Consider the following 16,128-nt stretch of genomic DNA (forward strand, 5'->3'; position numbering starts at 1 on the left):
TGATGTATGCATGCTTATGGATCCACAGCTGTATCTTTTTTAGACTGAATTACTTACTGTCTTACTCCTTGGGCCGTTTATATTTAAGTTACTTAGCCGTACTATGTTGTCGTTTGGCGTCGTGGTGGGGCAATGAGTAGCACATTCGCCTTACAGCAAGTAGGTCGCTGGTTTGAGGTTCGGCTGGGTCGGTTGGCATTTCTGTGTGGAGTTTGCATGTTCTCCCTGTGTTCACGTGGGTTTGCTTCGGGTGATCTGTTTTTTCCCAAAAGACATGTGGTTCAGGGGAATTGGGTATGCTTAAAAATTGACTGTAGTGTGTATGAATGAGTGTGTATGGATGTTTCCCAGTGATGGGTTGCGGCTGGAAGGGCATCCGCTGTGTAAAAAAATATGCTGGATAAGTTGGCGGTTCATTCGGCTGTGGCGACCCCAGATTAATAAAGGGAATAAGCCAGGGGTGTCCAAACTCAGTCCTGGAGGGCCGGTGTCCTGCAGGTTTTAACTGCAACTTGCTTCAACACACCTGCAAAGATGTTTTTAGACTGCCTAGTAAGAGCTTGATTAGCTAGGCCAGCTGTGTCTGATTGGGGTTGGAACTAAACTTTGCAGGACACCGGCCCTCCAGGACCGAGTCTGGACATTCCTGGACTAAGTCAAAATGAAAATGAAGGAATGAATGTTGGCGTTTCATAACATCTAATTTTTACGGGGTGGGTCGTTTGCCCAATGCTCAACCCCCAACCTGGAGGACCAGGACATACACACATACACTAAGAACAATTTAGCTTACCCAATTAACCAAAGTCTTTGGACTGTTGGGGAAACTGGAGCACCCAGAAGAAACCTACTTAAACACGGGGAGAACATGCAAACTTCACACAGAAATGCCAACTGACCCAGCTGGGGCTTGAATCTTGCTGTAAAGCAACAACGCTACCCACTGCGCCATCGTGCCGCCTCCAGACTGAATTAAGGGAAATTTATTCAGAATTTGGCATTTCTATCTCTTGTATGTGATGCTTCAAAATACACATGTGAATGAAAAAAACAAAAACAAAAAAAACGGGTTATGGAAACCCTGATTGGAACTGATGGAATACTGATGGAGTTAAAAGGACAATAGCTTGAGATGTTTGCTTTGTCACTCACATTATAACAACTTGTCCACTTTACTAGGCAGACCTTTTTATGTGAGAATAGATCAATGCATTTAAGCATGTAGACATTGTCAAAATGATCTACTCAAGTTAAAATGTATAAGAATGTAAAAGAAAAGAACAAATGACACTAGATATAGCATGACTGTCGAAGCAAGATGAGCTAGTCTGAGTATTTCAAAAACTAGGCTTTTCACAAACAAACGTCTCTAGGGTTTAAAGGGAATGGTCTGATTTTTCTTTTTTTTTTTAATCCAGTGAGAAGCAGTTCTCTAGCCAGAAACACCTTGTTGATGCCAGAGGTCAGAACAGACTGGCCAGACTGGTTCAAGCTAGTTGAAAAACAGCAGTACCTCAAATAAAAATCCATTACATCCAGAGGAGAATCTCTAACATATAACATGTCAAATCTTGAATTAGATGGCCTTCTATAGCGGAAAACCCCACTGGGTGCCATTCCTTTTGGCTAAGCAATAAAACGTGAGGCTACTATGGGCACATATCTGATTGGTCTCAATTTCTCACATTTGGATTGTAGGGTCAGAATTTAGAAAAAATAAATCAGTTGTGCTTGTATTTTAATGTAATGCGAGTTATTTTTTTGGTACATTGTACATATTGTAAGCCTACCAGGGTATGGCGACAACATCAGTGACCAATGCCCACAGTGTACCCAAATCTAAGTGAAGTTTATTTATAAACTAATTTCGAGAGGATCACGTGCATATGATTGCTTGCAGCCGGTCCCGCATTATTCAATTTATGATTCACCAATCAGAAGATTCCTAAGCCACTATAAATACCCTAAGTTCCATATGACAGCCATTTTTGTTTTGAAGAATCCCCCCTTCCACCCCTACTCCTCTTCGGCTGTTTCTCAATATGCGTTCTTCAGCGGTCTTGCGTCCTCGTGTTCTCGTGCAACGTCATCATCAGCTGCCTAAGTTCAGCTCCAATACTCAAGACCGCAAGTACGGAGGACGCGTGAAACTTCCCGGATGTGTTCTTGATATAGAGGACGCACTGATGCAGACTTGAGCACCGAACTCGCTCTGGAAGTCCCAGAAGTCATTGCAACTGGAGGTGGGAAGCGTTGCATTTTATTTCGATTTATTATTACAGTTCAGAGATATTACTTATTTACCTTAGGAGTTTCCCTAAATGAAATGGTGAAAGTAAATATTACTATGGACATCTTAATAAAGGATTAAACACATTAAGGGTGTTTGTTTGCTAAAATTTGTTTTAAAATCTGTTTGTGCAACATAGATTTATAATGTTTTTATGCAAAGTATATATTTTGAAAAGGGGAAAAACAATAAATCGTTGTATGAAGGCTGTAATGTTTAAATAATTTACCATTTAAAACACGTGAAAGTCACATGAACATCAGGAAGAACGCAGCATCCCATTTCTCAAAGGACGCGTTCTCTGCCCTCGCGGTCTCCTGAGTTCGTTCTTCCGAGGACACCTGGCAAGACCGGTCTCCACAAGAACACAAGTCCGTTCTCTGCGTTCTTGGAATTGAGAAACAGCCTTCCTTTCCTAGATGGGTGGCACGGTGGCCCAGTGGTTAGCACTGCTGCCTCACAGCAAGAACGTCACTGGTTCTAGTCCTTACCAAGCCAGCCAACGTTTCTATGCTGAGTTTACACGTCCTCCCAGTGCTCACGTGGGTTTCCCCCGTGTTCCCCAGTTTCCTCCCACCGTCCAAAAAGATGCAAATTAAGTTACTGACTAATCCGAATCGGCACCATAGACATGCTCCTAGTAAGTAGAAATCTCTTAAGAGCAATCACTATCTGTTCATTAGCTACTACAGCAGGGGAGTTCTCAAGATCTACCTGAGCTCAAACTCCCCTCTTGCCTTGCAAACGGGAGGAAGCCTCAGGCTCGAGGATCGAATGAGCTCAGGGCTCTCTCCCGGGACAGCATGCCAAACAAGCTTTATAATCAATCATCAGCTAAGTGTGAACTCTTGAAAACTACTTTCAGCTGAATAACGCACAGAGCATCTGAAAGCTTAAAAACAATAACGGTCCAATAATGCCTTAATTTGTGGACGATACATAAATTAAACATAATTCAAACATCTTGTGTGCTTTGAATAGAGAACCTCTCAGCAATACAATTTACAGCTGGGCTTTTGAAAACACTTGGAAAGATTATTACACTAGTGGATTTTGATTTGAAAGTGCAATTGTTTAGCCAAGCTCGATCTCTAAGCGAATGTAAAAGACTAATGACTAATCCATTGTTTAACCACCCACTACAGCCTCTGAGGCTACTGCTGCACTAATGGATTACTTTTGTCCTGCCGGCGCTTTTAAAAACAGATATTAGCAGAGCTCAAGGTTAGAAACCAATTAGGACTGATGCCAAACAATGCTGTTTATTGTCACAGGTTGTTTTTTGCAAATCATTGCCTTATGATCTTCGCATAGTAGGAATGTGCATGCCAGAAATGAGGTCGATGCGATACACATCTCGATGTATAACCAGCAAAATGATATAACAAAGATGCATAAGAAGCAGCTACTGATGCAATATGATACAGTTCATCCCTATCATGGTACAGTACGATGATCCGATTCCAATTCAATGTGATTTAACACAATGCAATTAGATTACCAATACAATGAAATCTAAAAAAAATTATGATATCGTTTTTATTGAGATCATGCAATTAATGCAATTGCTGATAATATTACCCCTGACTCTCTCATCTAGACTAATAGTTTGCTAATATTATGGTCCAAAGCTTTTTAGTTTAGTTTTATGACAGTTTTACCTTTTATAGTTACAGTAGCAACAGTGCTGAAAGTTCTCCATTTATAGGCAGTCTTTCTTACAGTGGACACATGAACATCAGGCTTTTAGAGATGCTTTTGTAACCATTTCCAGCTTCTCTAAAGTGAACAATCCTTAATCGTTGGTCTTCTGAGAGCTCTTTTGTGCAAGTGTAGCGGAGGCCAGCTAGTGAAGTGCTGTGCACACAAACCTCACTCTTCTGACCTCTAAAGGTGCGCAAGCGAGACTATGTCTCCTTGTTAAAGCAACCAACTCCAATGCAAAGAAACACAAGTTTGATCCCAGCTCAGAGAGGGTTGAGTAATGTAGGACCAACAGATTTACATTGGTGTTGTAACGCAGAAGAAATTGAAGTTTTAGGGAGGTGAATCTAGCAGAGGCCAGCTAATGAAGTGCTGTGCAGGTAAACCTCACTCCTCTGACCTCTAAACGTGTTCTAGCGACAGACGCTAGAGGCCATGGTCTTTAGTCTTCTTGTTAGAGCAACTGACTCCCATGCAAAGAATCGCCAGTTCCATCACAGCTCAGAGCGGGTTAGGTAGTGTAGGACCAGCATAGTTACATTGGTGCCATTAACCTGGATGGAAGTAAGGTTTAGGGGGGGTGAGTGTAGCAGAGGCCAGCTAGTGAAGTGCTGTGCAGGTAAACCTCACTCCTCTGACCTCTAAAGGTGCTCTAGGGACAGACGCTAAAGACCGCGATCTTTAGCCTCCTTGTTATAGCAACTGACTCCCATATGAGAATCGCTGGTTCGATTTCAGCTCAGAGCGGGTTGGGTAGTGTAGGACCGGCAGAGTTACATTGGTGCCATGACCCGGATGGAAATTAGGTTTAGGAAGGGTGAATTTAGTGGAGGCCAGCTAGTGAAGTGCTGTGCAGGTAAACCTCACTCCTCTGACCTTCAAAGGTGTTTTAGAGACAGATGCTAGAGGCCATGGTCTTTAGCCTCCTTGTTAGAGCGACTGACTCCCATGCAAGAATTGCCAGTTAAATCCCAGCTCAGAGCGGGTTGGGTAGTGTAGGACCAGTGAGGTTACAAGGCAATGTTTACATTAGGCAATGTTTCTTGAGAACAGCAAAGTCAAAACTTGTGTGTTTTATAGGGCAGGGCAGCTTTAACCAACACATCCAAACTCATCACATTGATTGGTGCTTCATTTTGACTGACTCATTAGCTCCTGGAGAAATCATTAGCCTAGGGGTTCACATACTTTTTTCCAACCTGCACTGTAAATTTCTCCATGTTGTGTGCATTCATTCATTCATTCATTCATTCATTCATTCATTCATTCATTCATTCTCCTTTGGCTTAGACCTTCATTTATCAGGGGTCATCAACATTTAATATTTGTTAAGTTTGTATAGTTTAAGCAAACTGTATTTTATTGTTGCGTCTTAGATGAAGATCAGAACACATTTTATGTCCAATCCAAATAATCCCAAAGGATTCACATACTTTTCCATCAACTGTTTCTGAACAAATAGCAGAGCATTATAATATCACAATCTAAAACTGCATTTAAATCATAAAATGTAAATATTAAGTAAAGAAAAAAATACTATGTTTTACCATAGATTCTATAAGAAACATTCAATAACTCATTAAGAGCTTTGGATTGTAGCTTTATATTTACCCTTTACTCAGAACTATTGCATTATTATATTTTTGGCACTCCATCTATTACAGTATGTGAGGAATTCAAATTTAAAGGGCACCTATGGTGAAAAATCTACTTTTCAAGCTTTTTGGACAAACATATGTGTATATATAGTGTATAGACCATCATATTGGGGTGATATAAACACACCCAGTCTTTTTTTTTTCAATTTAACAACATAAAAACGGTGGACCAATTAGAGCGGTTTTCAGACCGACCGCAACTTTACGTAGGAGTGCGGTCCCCCCGCCCACCGACTTCATCAGACACGCGCGTGTCAGAACAATTATAAAAGAATCCCGGTTTGTGGAAGTTAAATCAGGTTTATTTTGTACACTAGCATAACAGATATCCACACAGCACTGGAGGTTAGCCTGTATCCTGTCACATTTAAGTGCAAAAAGCACGCTCTGTCTGTCTGTCTGCCTGCCTGCCTATGTGTGTGTCAGCTGCGGTGTGCATGTGTATCTGTGTGTGTGTGTGTGTGTTTGCGCGCCTGAACTTTGTAACGATATTGTTTGACTCATCAATGCAACTTCACAATACTGATTAGTAAAGATTAGTTCTTACTGTAGTATTTCTCACAAACGCTACGTGAGACCTTTTTCCTTTAAGTCTGTCTGTTGTCTGACGCAGCCGAGGGAGGAGATTAAAGCACGCGGGAGGGCACGTAGAAACAGTAGGCGGGCAGAACTTGCCTTAAAGGCACAGCACAACAAAACCACCCCCTGCTGGAAATCAGCATAAAACAGCATCTTGTAAAAGGTATAATGAAAAATCTGATGGGTGTGTTGAGTTGAAACTTTATATACACAATCTAGAGACGCAAAAGACTTATATTAAATCTGAAAAAAGGGGTAACCTAGATGCCCTTTAAAACATTTTACACAGATTGTATAGCTCATGAATTGTTTTGTACAGACGCCAATGTATTAGCCATGATGCATTACATTTAAAATGCCAACTTGTGTCCGTTGTACAGTTTTTAAAGTAATTTTTTAGTATTGTTAACTATTATAACCAATGAACAGAGCAAGTCAGGGAATCTTCCCACCCCTAATGCATACATGACAAACCATAAACCTTATTTTCCCTTTTTTTTCCAGGCCTTTGAGCTACTGGCTGCAGTTCACCCTGTCCATCCTGTACTGCAGTGAAAACAACCAACTCGGATTTTACACAGAGGAATTACGGACTTGCGCATGTCCTTACGAGAATCCCTCTTGCCAGAGTGTCGTCCCCTGTGAGGTGGGTGATGGCCACCGTTGCGCTTCTTGCTCCGTGGACAACCGTACTCGCTGCTCCAGCTGCAACCCAGGTTATGTTCTCAGTCATGGGGTTTGTAAATACGCAGTACCCAACCCTACCGACCACTACCTGGGATTTGAGACAGATCTGCAAGACCTGGAGCTCCGCTACCTACTGCAACACAGAGACGGCCGCATCACAACACATGCAATTTTTGTCAGCAACGATGTGCGCCTCAACGTTTGGTTTGACCCATCCTGGAGAAAAAGGATGCTACTAACACTAAAAAGCAACAAGTTCAAATCTAGTCGTGTCCACATGCTCCTGGGCGTCTCGGTGCAGTTCTGCATGACCAAGAACTCCACCATTGAGCCTGTGTTTTCTGTCTATGTCAACCCTTTTGGAGGGAGCCATTCAGAAAGCTGGACCATGCCAATCAATCAAAATAGCTACCCGGACTGGGAAAAAACAAAGCTGGACATTCCTTTGGATTGCTTCAACTGGACCTTGACTTTAGGGAACCGGTGGAAGAGCTTTTTCGAGACCGTTCACTTCTACCTGAGAGGTCGCATTCGGACAGAGTCCTCTCAAGGAAATGAAACGGTCTACGTTGAGCCCCTAGAAGCAACAGATGCCTCTCAGAACTTTGGATACATGAAGATCAACAGCATGCAGCTGTTTGGTTACAGCATGCACTTTGACCCGGAGGCTATCCAGGACCTGATCCTGCAGTTGGACTATCCGTACACTCAGGGATCTCAAGACTCAGCTCTGTTACAGCTAATGGAGATCCGATATCGGGTCAATAGACTGTCTCCTCCTGGACCACTGCCACTAGACTTGTTCTCCTGCCTACTTCGACACAGACTCAAACTGTCCAGCTCTGAGGTACAGAGAATACTCGCCACACTACAGACTTTTAGTGCCAAACAGCCGTTCTACAAAGAGTACGAAGCTGCAAAACTTTGCAGCTAGAAAGCAAACCCATTTATTTTTTGCAATTGATGTTTTGCTTTACTCGCTGAGAAGTTAATTGAACTGAAAATTATTTTATGAGGGAGTGGGAGGGGGGTCAGTGTTGTCGCTGTTTGATATGAAGTCATTACTGTTCATAGACATGGTATATATTTGATGTCTTTGGTTCAAATAGTAGTTCAGATGAAACAAAGTTTTGCACAATTTTATCAACTCTGCCATGTTTGAATTAAATAAAGCGGGCAACAAGCTAGTTTAAAACAAAATTCATTTCTGTTGTGTTTGTGCCACGTTGATTGTAGCTGAAAGGATCCCAACTCTGGAAGAGATTATTTTAAGAACTTATTTAGCAAAATGTCAAAACATTTTCCTGTCACTTCAAAATCTATCAAACTTTGCAAAAACATCTCAACATGTCATTTTTATTAGCAAAGTAGAAGTAAATCTTACAGGACACATACTAATGACATACCAATCCATACTAGAAACATACTATCAAATCTGCTAAGTATAAGTAAATATTAAATTAATGCTAACATGCTAATTCATAATGGAAACATGCTAGCAACATGCTAATTCATGCTATTCATTCATTCATTTTATTGTCAGCTTAGTCCCTTTATTAATCCGAGGTCACCACTGCAGAAAGAACTGCCAACTTATCCAGCACGTTTTTACGCAGCGGATACCCTACCAGCTGCAACCCATCTCTGGGAGACATCCATACACACTTATACACTACGGACAATTTAGATTACACAATTCACCTGTACCACATGTCTTTGGACTGTGGGGGAAACCGGAGCACCCGGAGGAAACCCACGCAAATGCAGGGAGAACATGCAAACTCTACACAGAAACGTGAACTGACCCAGCCGAGGCTCAAACCAGCGATCTTCTTGCTGTGAGGTGACAGCACTAGCTACTGAGCCATCCCGTCGCCTTCTAATTCATGCTAATAACATGCTAATTTATGCTAGAAACATGCTAGCATAATGATAATTCATTCTAGAACCATTCTAATTTATTTTATCAACTGCCTAGCAACCACTCAGAATGCCTTAGCAACCCCTTGCAACACCTTAGCAACGGCCTAGCAATGCCTCAGCAACCACTCAGAACACCCTAGCAACACCATAGCAATGACCTAGAATACCATAGCAATCACCTAGCAACGCCTTAGCAACTGCCTAGCAATGACTGAGAACACCTTAGCAACCACCTAGCAACCACTTAGAACAACCTAGCAACTACCTAGCAAAACCTTAGCAACCACCTAGAACACCCTAGCAACACCTTAGCAACCTCCTAGCAACCACTTAGAACACCCTAGCAACTGCCTAGCAAAACCTTAGCAACCACCTAGCAACACATTAGCAATCGTCTAGCAAGGCCTTAGGAACTGCCCAGCAAGCACTCAGAACACCTTAGTAACTGCCTATCAACACATTAGCAACCATCTAGCAAGGCCTTAGCAACTGCCTAGCAACCACTCAGAACACCTTAGCAACCACTTAGCAACACCTTAGCAACCGCCTAGAAGCCACTAAGAACACCCTAGCAACCACCTAGCAGCACCTTAACAACCACCTAGCAACACCTTAGCAACCGCCTAGCAATGCCCTAGCAACCGCCTAGCAAGAAACATGCAAATCCATACTAGAAACATGCTAACATATATGTACTTATCTATGCCGACTGTTTCAAACTTCGTGAAAACTACTTCAATCATTTAAACTTTAAAATGACTTTCTCAAGCCACCATAACGTAACTAATTTTAAGTTTTTAAAGGGTTAGCTTACCTAGAAATGAAAATTCCTCTATTAATTACTCTCCCTCATGTTGTTTCAATCTCCCAAGTCCTTCATTCATCTTCAGAACACAAATAAGGATTCATTTAGATGAAAATCCTTGAGCTCTCTGACCCACCCCCGACAGCAAGTCCAGACACATTCAAAACATAATCAAAACACAGCATGAGACTTCAGTGATTCAACTGTAATCATATAAAACTCCAATAAAACTTGTGTAAAAACAACTTGCATAGGATGATAACCGGTTTCAAGGTTTACAGAGGTTTACAAAAGTCAAGGGTTTAATACCACTAAAATGTGCTGTTAAACCGTTTCTAAGGTATACAGTTGAAGTCAGAATTATTAGCCCCTTTTGAATTTTATTTTCCTTTTTAAATGTTTCCTAAATTATGTTTAACAGAGCAAGGACATTTTCACAGTATGTCAGATAATATTTTTTCTTCTAGAGAAAGTCTTAATTGTTTTATTTTGGCTAGAATAAAAGCGTTTTTTTGTTTGTTTTTTTTTTTACATTAAGGACAAAATTATTAATCCCTTCAAGCTATTTTTTTCGATAGTCTACAGAACAAACCATAGTTTTACAATAACTTCCCTAATTTTCCTAACCTGCCTAGTTAACCCTATTAACCTAGTTAAGCCTTTAAATGTCACTTTAAGCTGTATAGAAGTGTCTTGAAATGTATCTAGTCAAATATTATTTATTGTCATCATGGCAAAGAGAAAATAAATCAGTTATTAGAAATGAGTTATTAAAACAATTATGATTAAAAATGTGTTGAAAAAATTTCTTCTCTCTGTTAAACAGAAATTGGGAAAAAAATAAAGGGCGCTAATAATTCTGACTTCAACTGTTAGTAGTTTGTTTTTCATGTATTTTTTTAAGTGTTGTAAAGAACACTGTGTTTTGGAAACTAAGGAAGAGAGCAGAACTCAATGATTTCTTTTATTTAGCCTGACATGTTTACCATTCCGAAATATTATAAATGTTTCTTAAAATAAAATAAATTGTGTCTTGTTTTACAGAGACACTTAAAAAGAACTTATTTTAGAGCAGTATTCACAATACAGTGGTACCGTGAAACCGTGGTATTTTTATCCAAGGTTATCAAACCGGCAAAAATGTATACCGGCCCACACTGTAAAAAGGGACTCGTTACTTAAAGCGAGTAAACCAATTGCCTTAAAAGCAACAAGTTGACCTTACAAAAATAATGTAAGTAAACCCGCTGTAACTTGGAACTGTTAAGTTGACAGAATTTTTATAATTATACTAATTGAACCCACCTTTTAAAATCAAATAAACCTTTTTACAGCGTCAGACTATTTTAGCACGTCTGTGTTCAAATAATTACTGTAATTATCACAATATAATATATGGTGCTTCATTAGGTCTATAAAATCTACAATTATGAAATAATCTTTTAAAAAGTGTATGTTGTCACAGGAATGAACCAACCTAGGCTCATTACGGATACGTACCCAGATCTACATTTCTGGGGTCTGCGAAATACGTACCTGCACTGTAAAAAATAAATCCGTAAAATTTACGGTAAAAAAACGGCAGCTGTGGTTGCCAGTACTTTACCGTTAAAAACACAGTACAAACCGTAAAAGTAATTTTTAGTTTTTACGGTAAATTACCGCATTTTATTCATTTTTAGAGGTAAAATGTCTGTATTTTGAATGATCAACATCTACACATCTTTTGTTACACAGTTAGACAATTTAGCACACCCACATGCAGGTGGTGATGAGGAAGTTTCAAAATGAGCCAATGCTCATCACAATCAACTTTTCCCACAAGCAGAAAAGAGTATCAGCATATAGAGGGTGCTCAGTGTCATTCACACAGCTACTAAACACCAGTGTGGTAACACGCATAAAATTAAAGTCATGAAATAAACATTGTTTATCAACATTAGATGTAACATAAATCTCTAACGTACATAACTGATGAGGAAACAATTAAAAAGATTCATATTAATATCAACAAAATGCATAAAAAGTGATGTGCCGTGCAGGGAATTCTGGGAAAGTCAATTTACGGTTATTCGCCGAATATATTAAGGAAACATATTACAAATTTGTACTGTAGCATTTTTACAGTTTTTTACCATTGAAATTACGGCCATTTTACGTCTGCTCTAGGGGTGTCACACGAAATCGATCGAAATTTATGCTCAATTTCGATTATCGAATCAAAAAATAGAATCGTCGATGCTGCCACGCCCCCATGTCACGTTAGCTTGGCTTGCCAAGCGGGAAAAAAACAGGCTTGTTGAAGTGCTTGTTAAACTGCAGAAGCAGGAGACCCGTCGACAGAACTTAAACCCTCTCCTCTTTCAATGAAGTCGCCGGTGTGTAAGCATTTTGGATTTCCAGTGAGTTACGTTGACAACGTTTGTGTTGTCGACAAAAAAAAAACACAGTTTTGCAAGCTCTGCTATGTACGTATTACATACGGTTCGTCCGATAGACAACACCAGCATTGCGATCCTCCGCCCGCCCCCGTTGCAAATCCACTCGCGAAAAGTTCACACTTAGGCCCTGTTTACACTGTCTTTGTTTTCAAATTGCATTTTAGAACGACAACGATTTGACATCCACAGTGGCATGTGGCAATTTTGAGCAGCCCTCCTTCCTCTCTACCTCTAAAAATGCACATCACGTGACCACACAGACACAGATGCACACACAGCCATGCGCTCGAGACAGCAGGTCCAGGCAGTCAGAGGACTGCTTCAATCTTTCACTCACTTGTACTTTGTATTTCAGCGAACACCTCAGATACTGTTGGATGGTTCCTGTTGGTTGTGTGTCTTTTTTACCAACGCCATTATAACGACACAGATCACTGCCTATTCACGAGTCCCTCAGAAAAAGCGATTGACAGGTGGTAATTATGTGTGTATCTTGCCTTTATTCATTTACTGTATGATTTGTTTATGGGTAAAACAAAGACCATGCAGGTCAGGTAGTTTAAACGGTAGGCTACAAATAATTAATCGGTCATTAATTAATTAATTATTCATAATCGAAAATTGAATCGAATTGTGCCTTTAGAATCGAAAATGTAATCGAATCGAGGATTTGGAGGTTCGTGACACTCTTAGTATTAGCACAGGTTTTTTTAGCAAACTCACAGAGACCGCTGTGTATGCTTTTTGCAACACAATCTCACTGCAATTCGTAACTTTTTCATTTTGTGGCTAATTCATACAATCTAATTCGTACAATTTAGTACGATTTGCTCATCACCCAATCAACGACGGTTGGGTTTAGGGGTGAGGTTAGGTGCCACACCTCTTTTTTAAAAAAACGTACAATTTCGTTTGACTGAACTCGTACGAATTCATACGAATTAGCCACTAAATGGACAAAACGATTGATCTACAGGTGTTAAAGCACTCTTAGTGTAATTTGTTAGGGTTAGGGTTTCCTGGTAAGATCGACCTGAAATTTCTAAAGGAACCTCACAGCAATTAGTAACAACTTTTTGCTTATTCCCCAATGAGGAGTGGAGTTTGTGTACACGACTACTTTTTTTAAATCATAGAATTTCCTGTGAACGAAATCATATGAACTTCCACCATTCAGCCAATTTACTGCCAATGCATATCCGAAATTTCCTATTAAAGGTGTTCTGAAGCAGCAGTGGCCATTGATAAACATTCAATCCGATCCGCACGACATATTCCAGCTCATCCTTCAAAGTTCCATCACACCTCGACATGTGAAGAGGCTCTTAACAACCCCAAAAGACAGACGGCGCACGGTCTCCTCCTCCTTCCCCTATGGCAGATTTAGTGCCCTAAATGTACAGTCCTCGAGAGACGAGTGCTGGCACTTATCGGCAGGCGAATAACGATGAGGAGAGTGACCTCCCTCAGTCCTCCGCTCCGTCATCGCTCCCGGTGTGATGGATGAGCGCTGAGGAGATGGAGACACGCGGCGCTCCAAAAGGCTGGCACCCCGGACAGAGCCCATTATCTGAGATCCTTCTCCGCAGCGGCATGAGTCTGTTCAGAGCGCCTGGGCTATTTACTTCGGTTGCTGGGGTTCAGATGAATTTGTTTTTGGATCTGCAAAAACCATCTGCTGCTCTGTTGTGATTGACAGCAGCATTGTGAAGTAAATTTGCCCATGTTTCCGTCTCGCAGACAAGCGTGACTTGCAAGATGCCGCCACATAAGGTGAGCAGATTTCCGGCGTGTCGGCGGGGATCAGTGTGTGTACACGCAGACATTCTGTTCAAGCGATGGCATCCTAAAATGCTGGAAGAAAACATTTAAGTGCGCTGGTCTAAAGGTAAAGGGTCACAGCTGTGATCCCGAGGTCACGGAAACAATGCAAATGCAAATAGGAAATGCTTAATTCTGGGGTTTATGTTGACAAGGATGGCAAAGGCCTCGCATCCAATCAAGCTCAATTGTATTTCGCAGCGTATTCATAAATCAACTGGAAGTAGGTGTAGTCAAATTAGGCAGATGTCAACTCTAAGAAACATGATTTAAATATGTCAGGTAAAAGAAAATGCCATCCAGGTATTAAATAAGGCTTCAGTTACTACAAGAATAAACATGGGTTTGTGGTAGGATGTTTTGTGCTGAGGGCTATTTGACTTGTGTTTAAATAATATGTCAATAATAAGCTGTTCAGTTATACTGTTCAGAAATACATTGAGTAAATTTTTACATTGATTTTTGACTTGAACATAGAAAAGCTTTTTTTTTTATTAAATGAAAATATATATTATATACACTAACAGGCCGCTTTATTAGGTACACCTGTCCAACTGCTTGTTAATGCAAATTTCTGATTGGTAGCAACTCAATGCATTTAGGCATGTAGACATGGTCAAGACGATCTGCTGCAGTTCAAACCGAGCATCAGAATGGGGAAAATTAAGTGACTTAGAAAGTTCCATGGTTGTTGGTGCAAGACAGGTTGGTCTGAATATTTCAGAAACTGATGATCTACTAGGATTTCATGCACAACCATCTCTAGAGTTTACAGAGAATGGTCTGAAAAAGAGAAAATATCCAGTGAGCGGCAGTTCTGTTGGCGCAAATGCCTTGGTGATGCCAGAGGTCAGAGGATAATGGCCAGACTGGTTCTAACTGATAGAAAGGCAACAGTAACTCAAATAACCAAATAACCACACATTACAACCAAGATATGCAGAAGAGCATCTCTGAACGCACAACATGACCAACCTTAAACGTGATGGGCTGCAGTAGCAGAAGATAATAGGAGATTGGAAAAAGAGTGCCTGGTCTGATGAGTCTTGATTTTTGCAGCGACATTCGAATGATAGGGTCAGAATTTGTTGTCAACAACATGAAAGCATGGATCCATCAATGGTTCAGGCTGGTGGTGGTGGTGTAATGGTGTGGGGGATGTTTTCTTGGCACATTTTAGGCCCAACACTTTAGGGTCAACACCACAGCCCACCTGAGTATTGTTGCTGATCATGACCATCCCTTTACGACCACGGTTTACCCATTTTCTGATGGCGACTTCCAGCAGGATTATGCACCATGTCATAAAGCGCGAATCATCTCAGACTGGTTTCTAGAACATGACAATGAGTTCACTGTACTCAAATGGCCTCCACACTCACTAGAACTCAATCCAATAGAGCACCTTTGGGATGTGGTGGAACGCATCATGGATGTGCAGCTAAAAAATCTACAGCAACTGCTTGATGCTATCTTGTCAATATTTTCCAAAATCCTTGAGGAATCATTCTAGTACCTTGTTGAATCTAGGCAGTTCTGAAGGCAAAACCTGTACCTAATAAAGTAGCCTGTGAGGATATCATATATATATATACATATATATTTATATATATATATATATATATATATATATATATATATATATATATATATATATATATATATGAGCAATATCATACGAGTAGGAGTGCAATATGGCTGTATATCAAGACTGGTGGGAGGCGTGTGTTGGCACGAGGCCGCAGGCCGAGTGCCTTAGTGCCCCCACCAGTGTCAATATACAGCCATATTGCACTGCTACGAGTGTGATATTGCGTTTATACAACAGTTTGACGGCATAATTGTTTATATAAAAACAAAATCAAACATGGAGAGTCTCAAAAACCCTTTTGTAGGAGGAACTACTTTCTTCCGGATTCAAATCATAGTGTCTGCTTTTTTCTGGCTGTATGTGGGCGGAGTAATACACAGAGTAAAGAGGCTGTAGGAATTCTGATATTGCAGAATATCGCACGGCTATCAGCCAATCAGATTTGAGAATCAGACAGAACTGTTGTATATATATATATATATATATATATATATATATATATATATATATATATATATATATTAAGGGTGGAGCCGAACCCGAATACGGTATTCGGAAAGGCACGAATAGCGTTTTTTTACGAATACTTATTTCGAACAAATACTTGAAAAATTATTTGTATTCGGGAG

The 16,128-nt window shown here is 40.4% G+C and overlaps 2 protein-coding genes across 4 annotated transcripts in view; one reads left to right on the forward strand and one right to left on the reverse strand.

Annotated features, from left to right (window-relative positions):
* The window catches only part of brinp3b (BMP/retinoic acid inducible neural specific 3b), a 69,596-nt gene extending 61,478 nt beyond the window's left edge, over positions 1–8,118 (forward strand). For all 3 annotated transcript variants that reach the window (XM_087240391.1, XM_087240393.1, XM_087240392.1), the window contains one exon: positions 6,736–8,118. In XM_087240391.1, the coding sequence (XP_087096517.1) occupies positions 6,736–7,852 (1,117 nt within the window). In that variant the 3' untranslated portion in view covers positions 7,853–8,118. The remainder of the gene's footprint in view (positions 1–6,735) is intronic.
* The window catches only part of LOC147846195 (uncharacterized), a 1,020,765-nt gene that overhangs the window by 528,198 nt on the left and 476,439 nt on the right, over positions 1–16,128 (reverse strand). The window lies entirely within an intron of this gene.

This window comes from Danio rerio, chromosome 2 (genome assembly GCF_052040795.2).
Source record: "Danio rerio strain M-AB ecotype USA chromosome 2, GRCz13ab, whole genome shotgun sequence".
In the NCBI taxonomy this organism is placed as follows: Eukaryota; Metazoa; Chordata; class Actinopteri; order Cypriniformes; family Danionidae; genus Danio; species Danio rerio.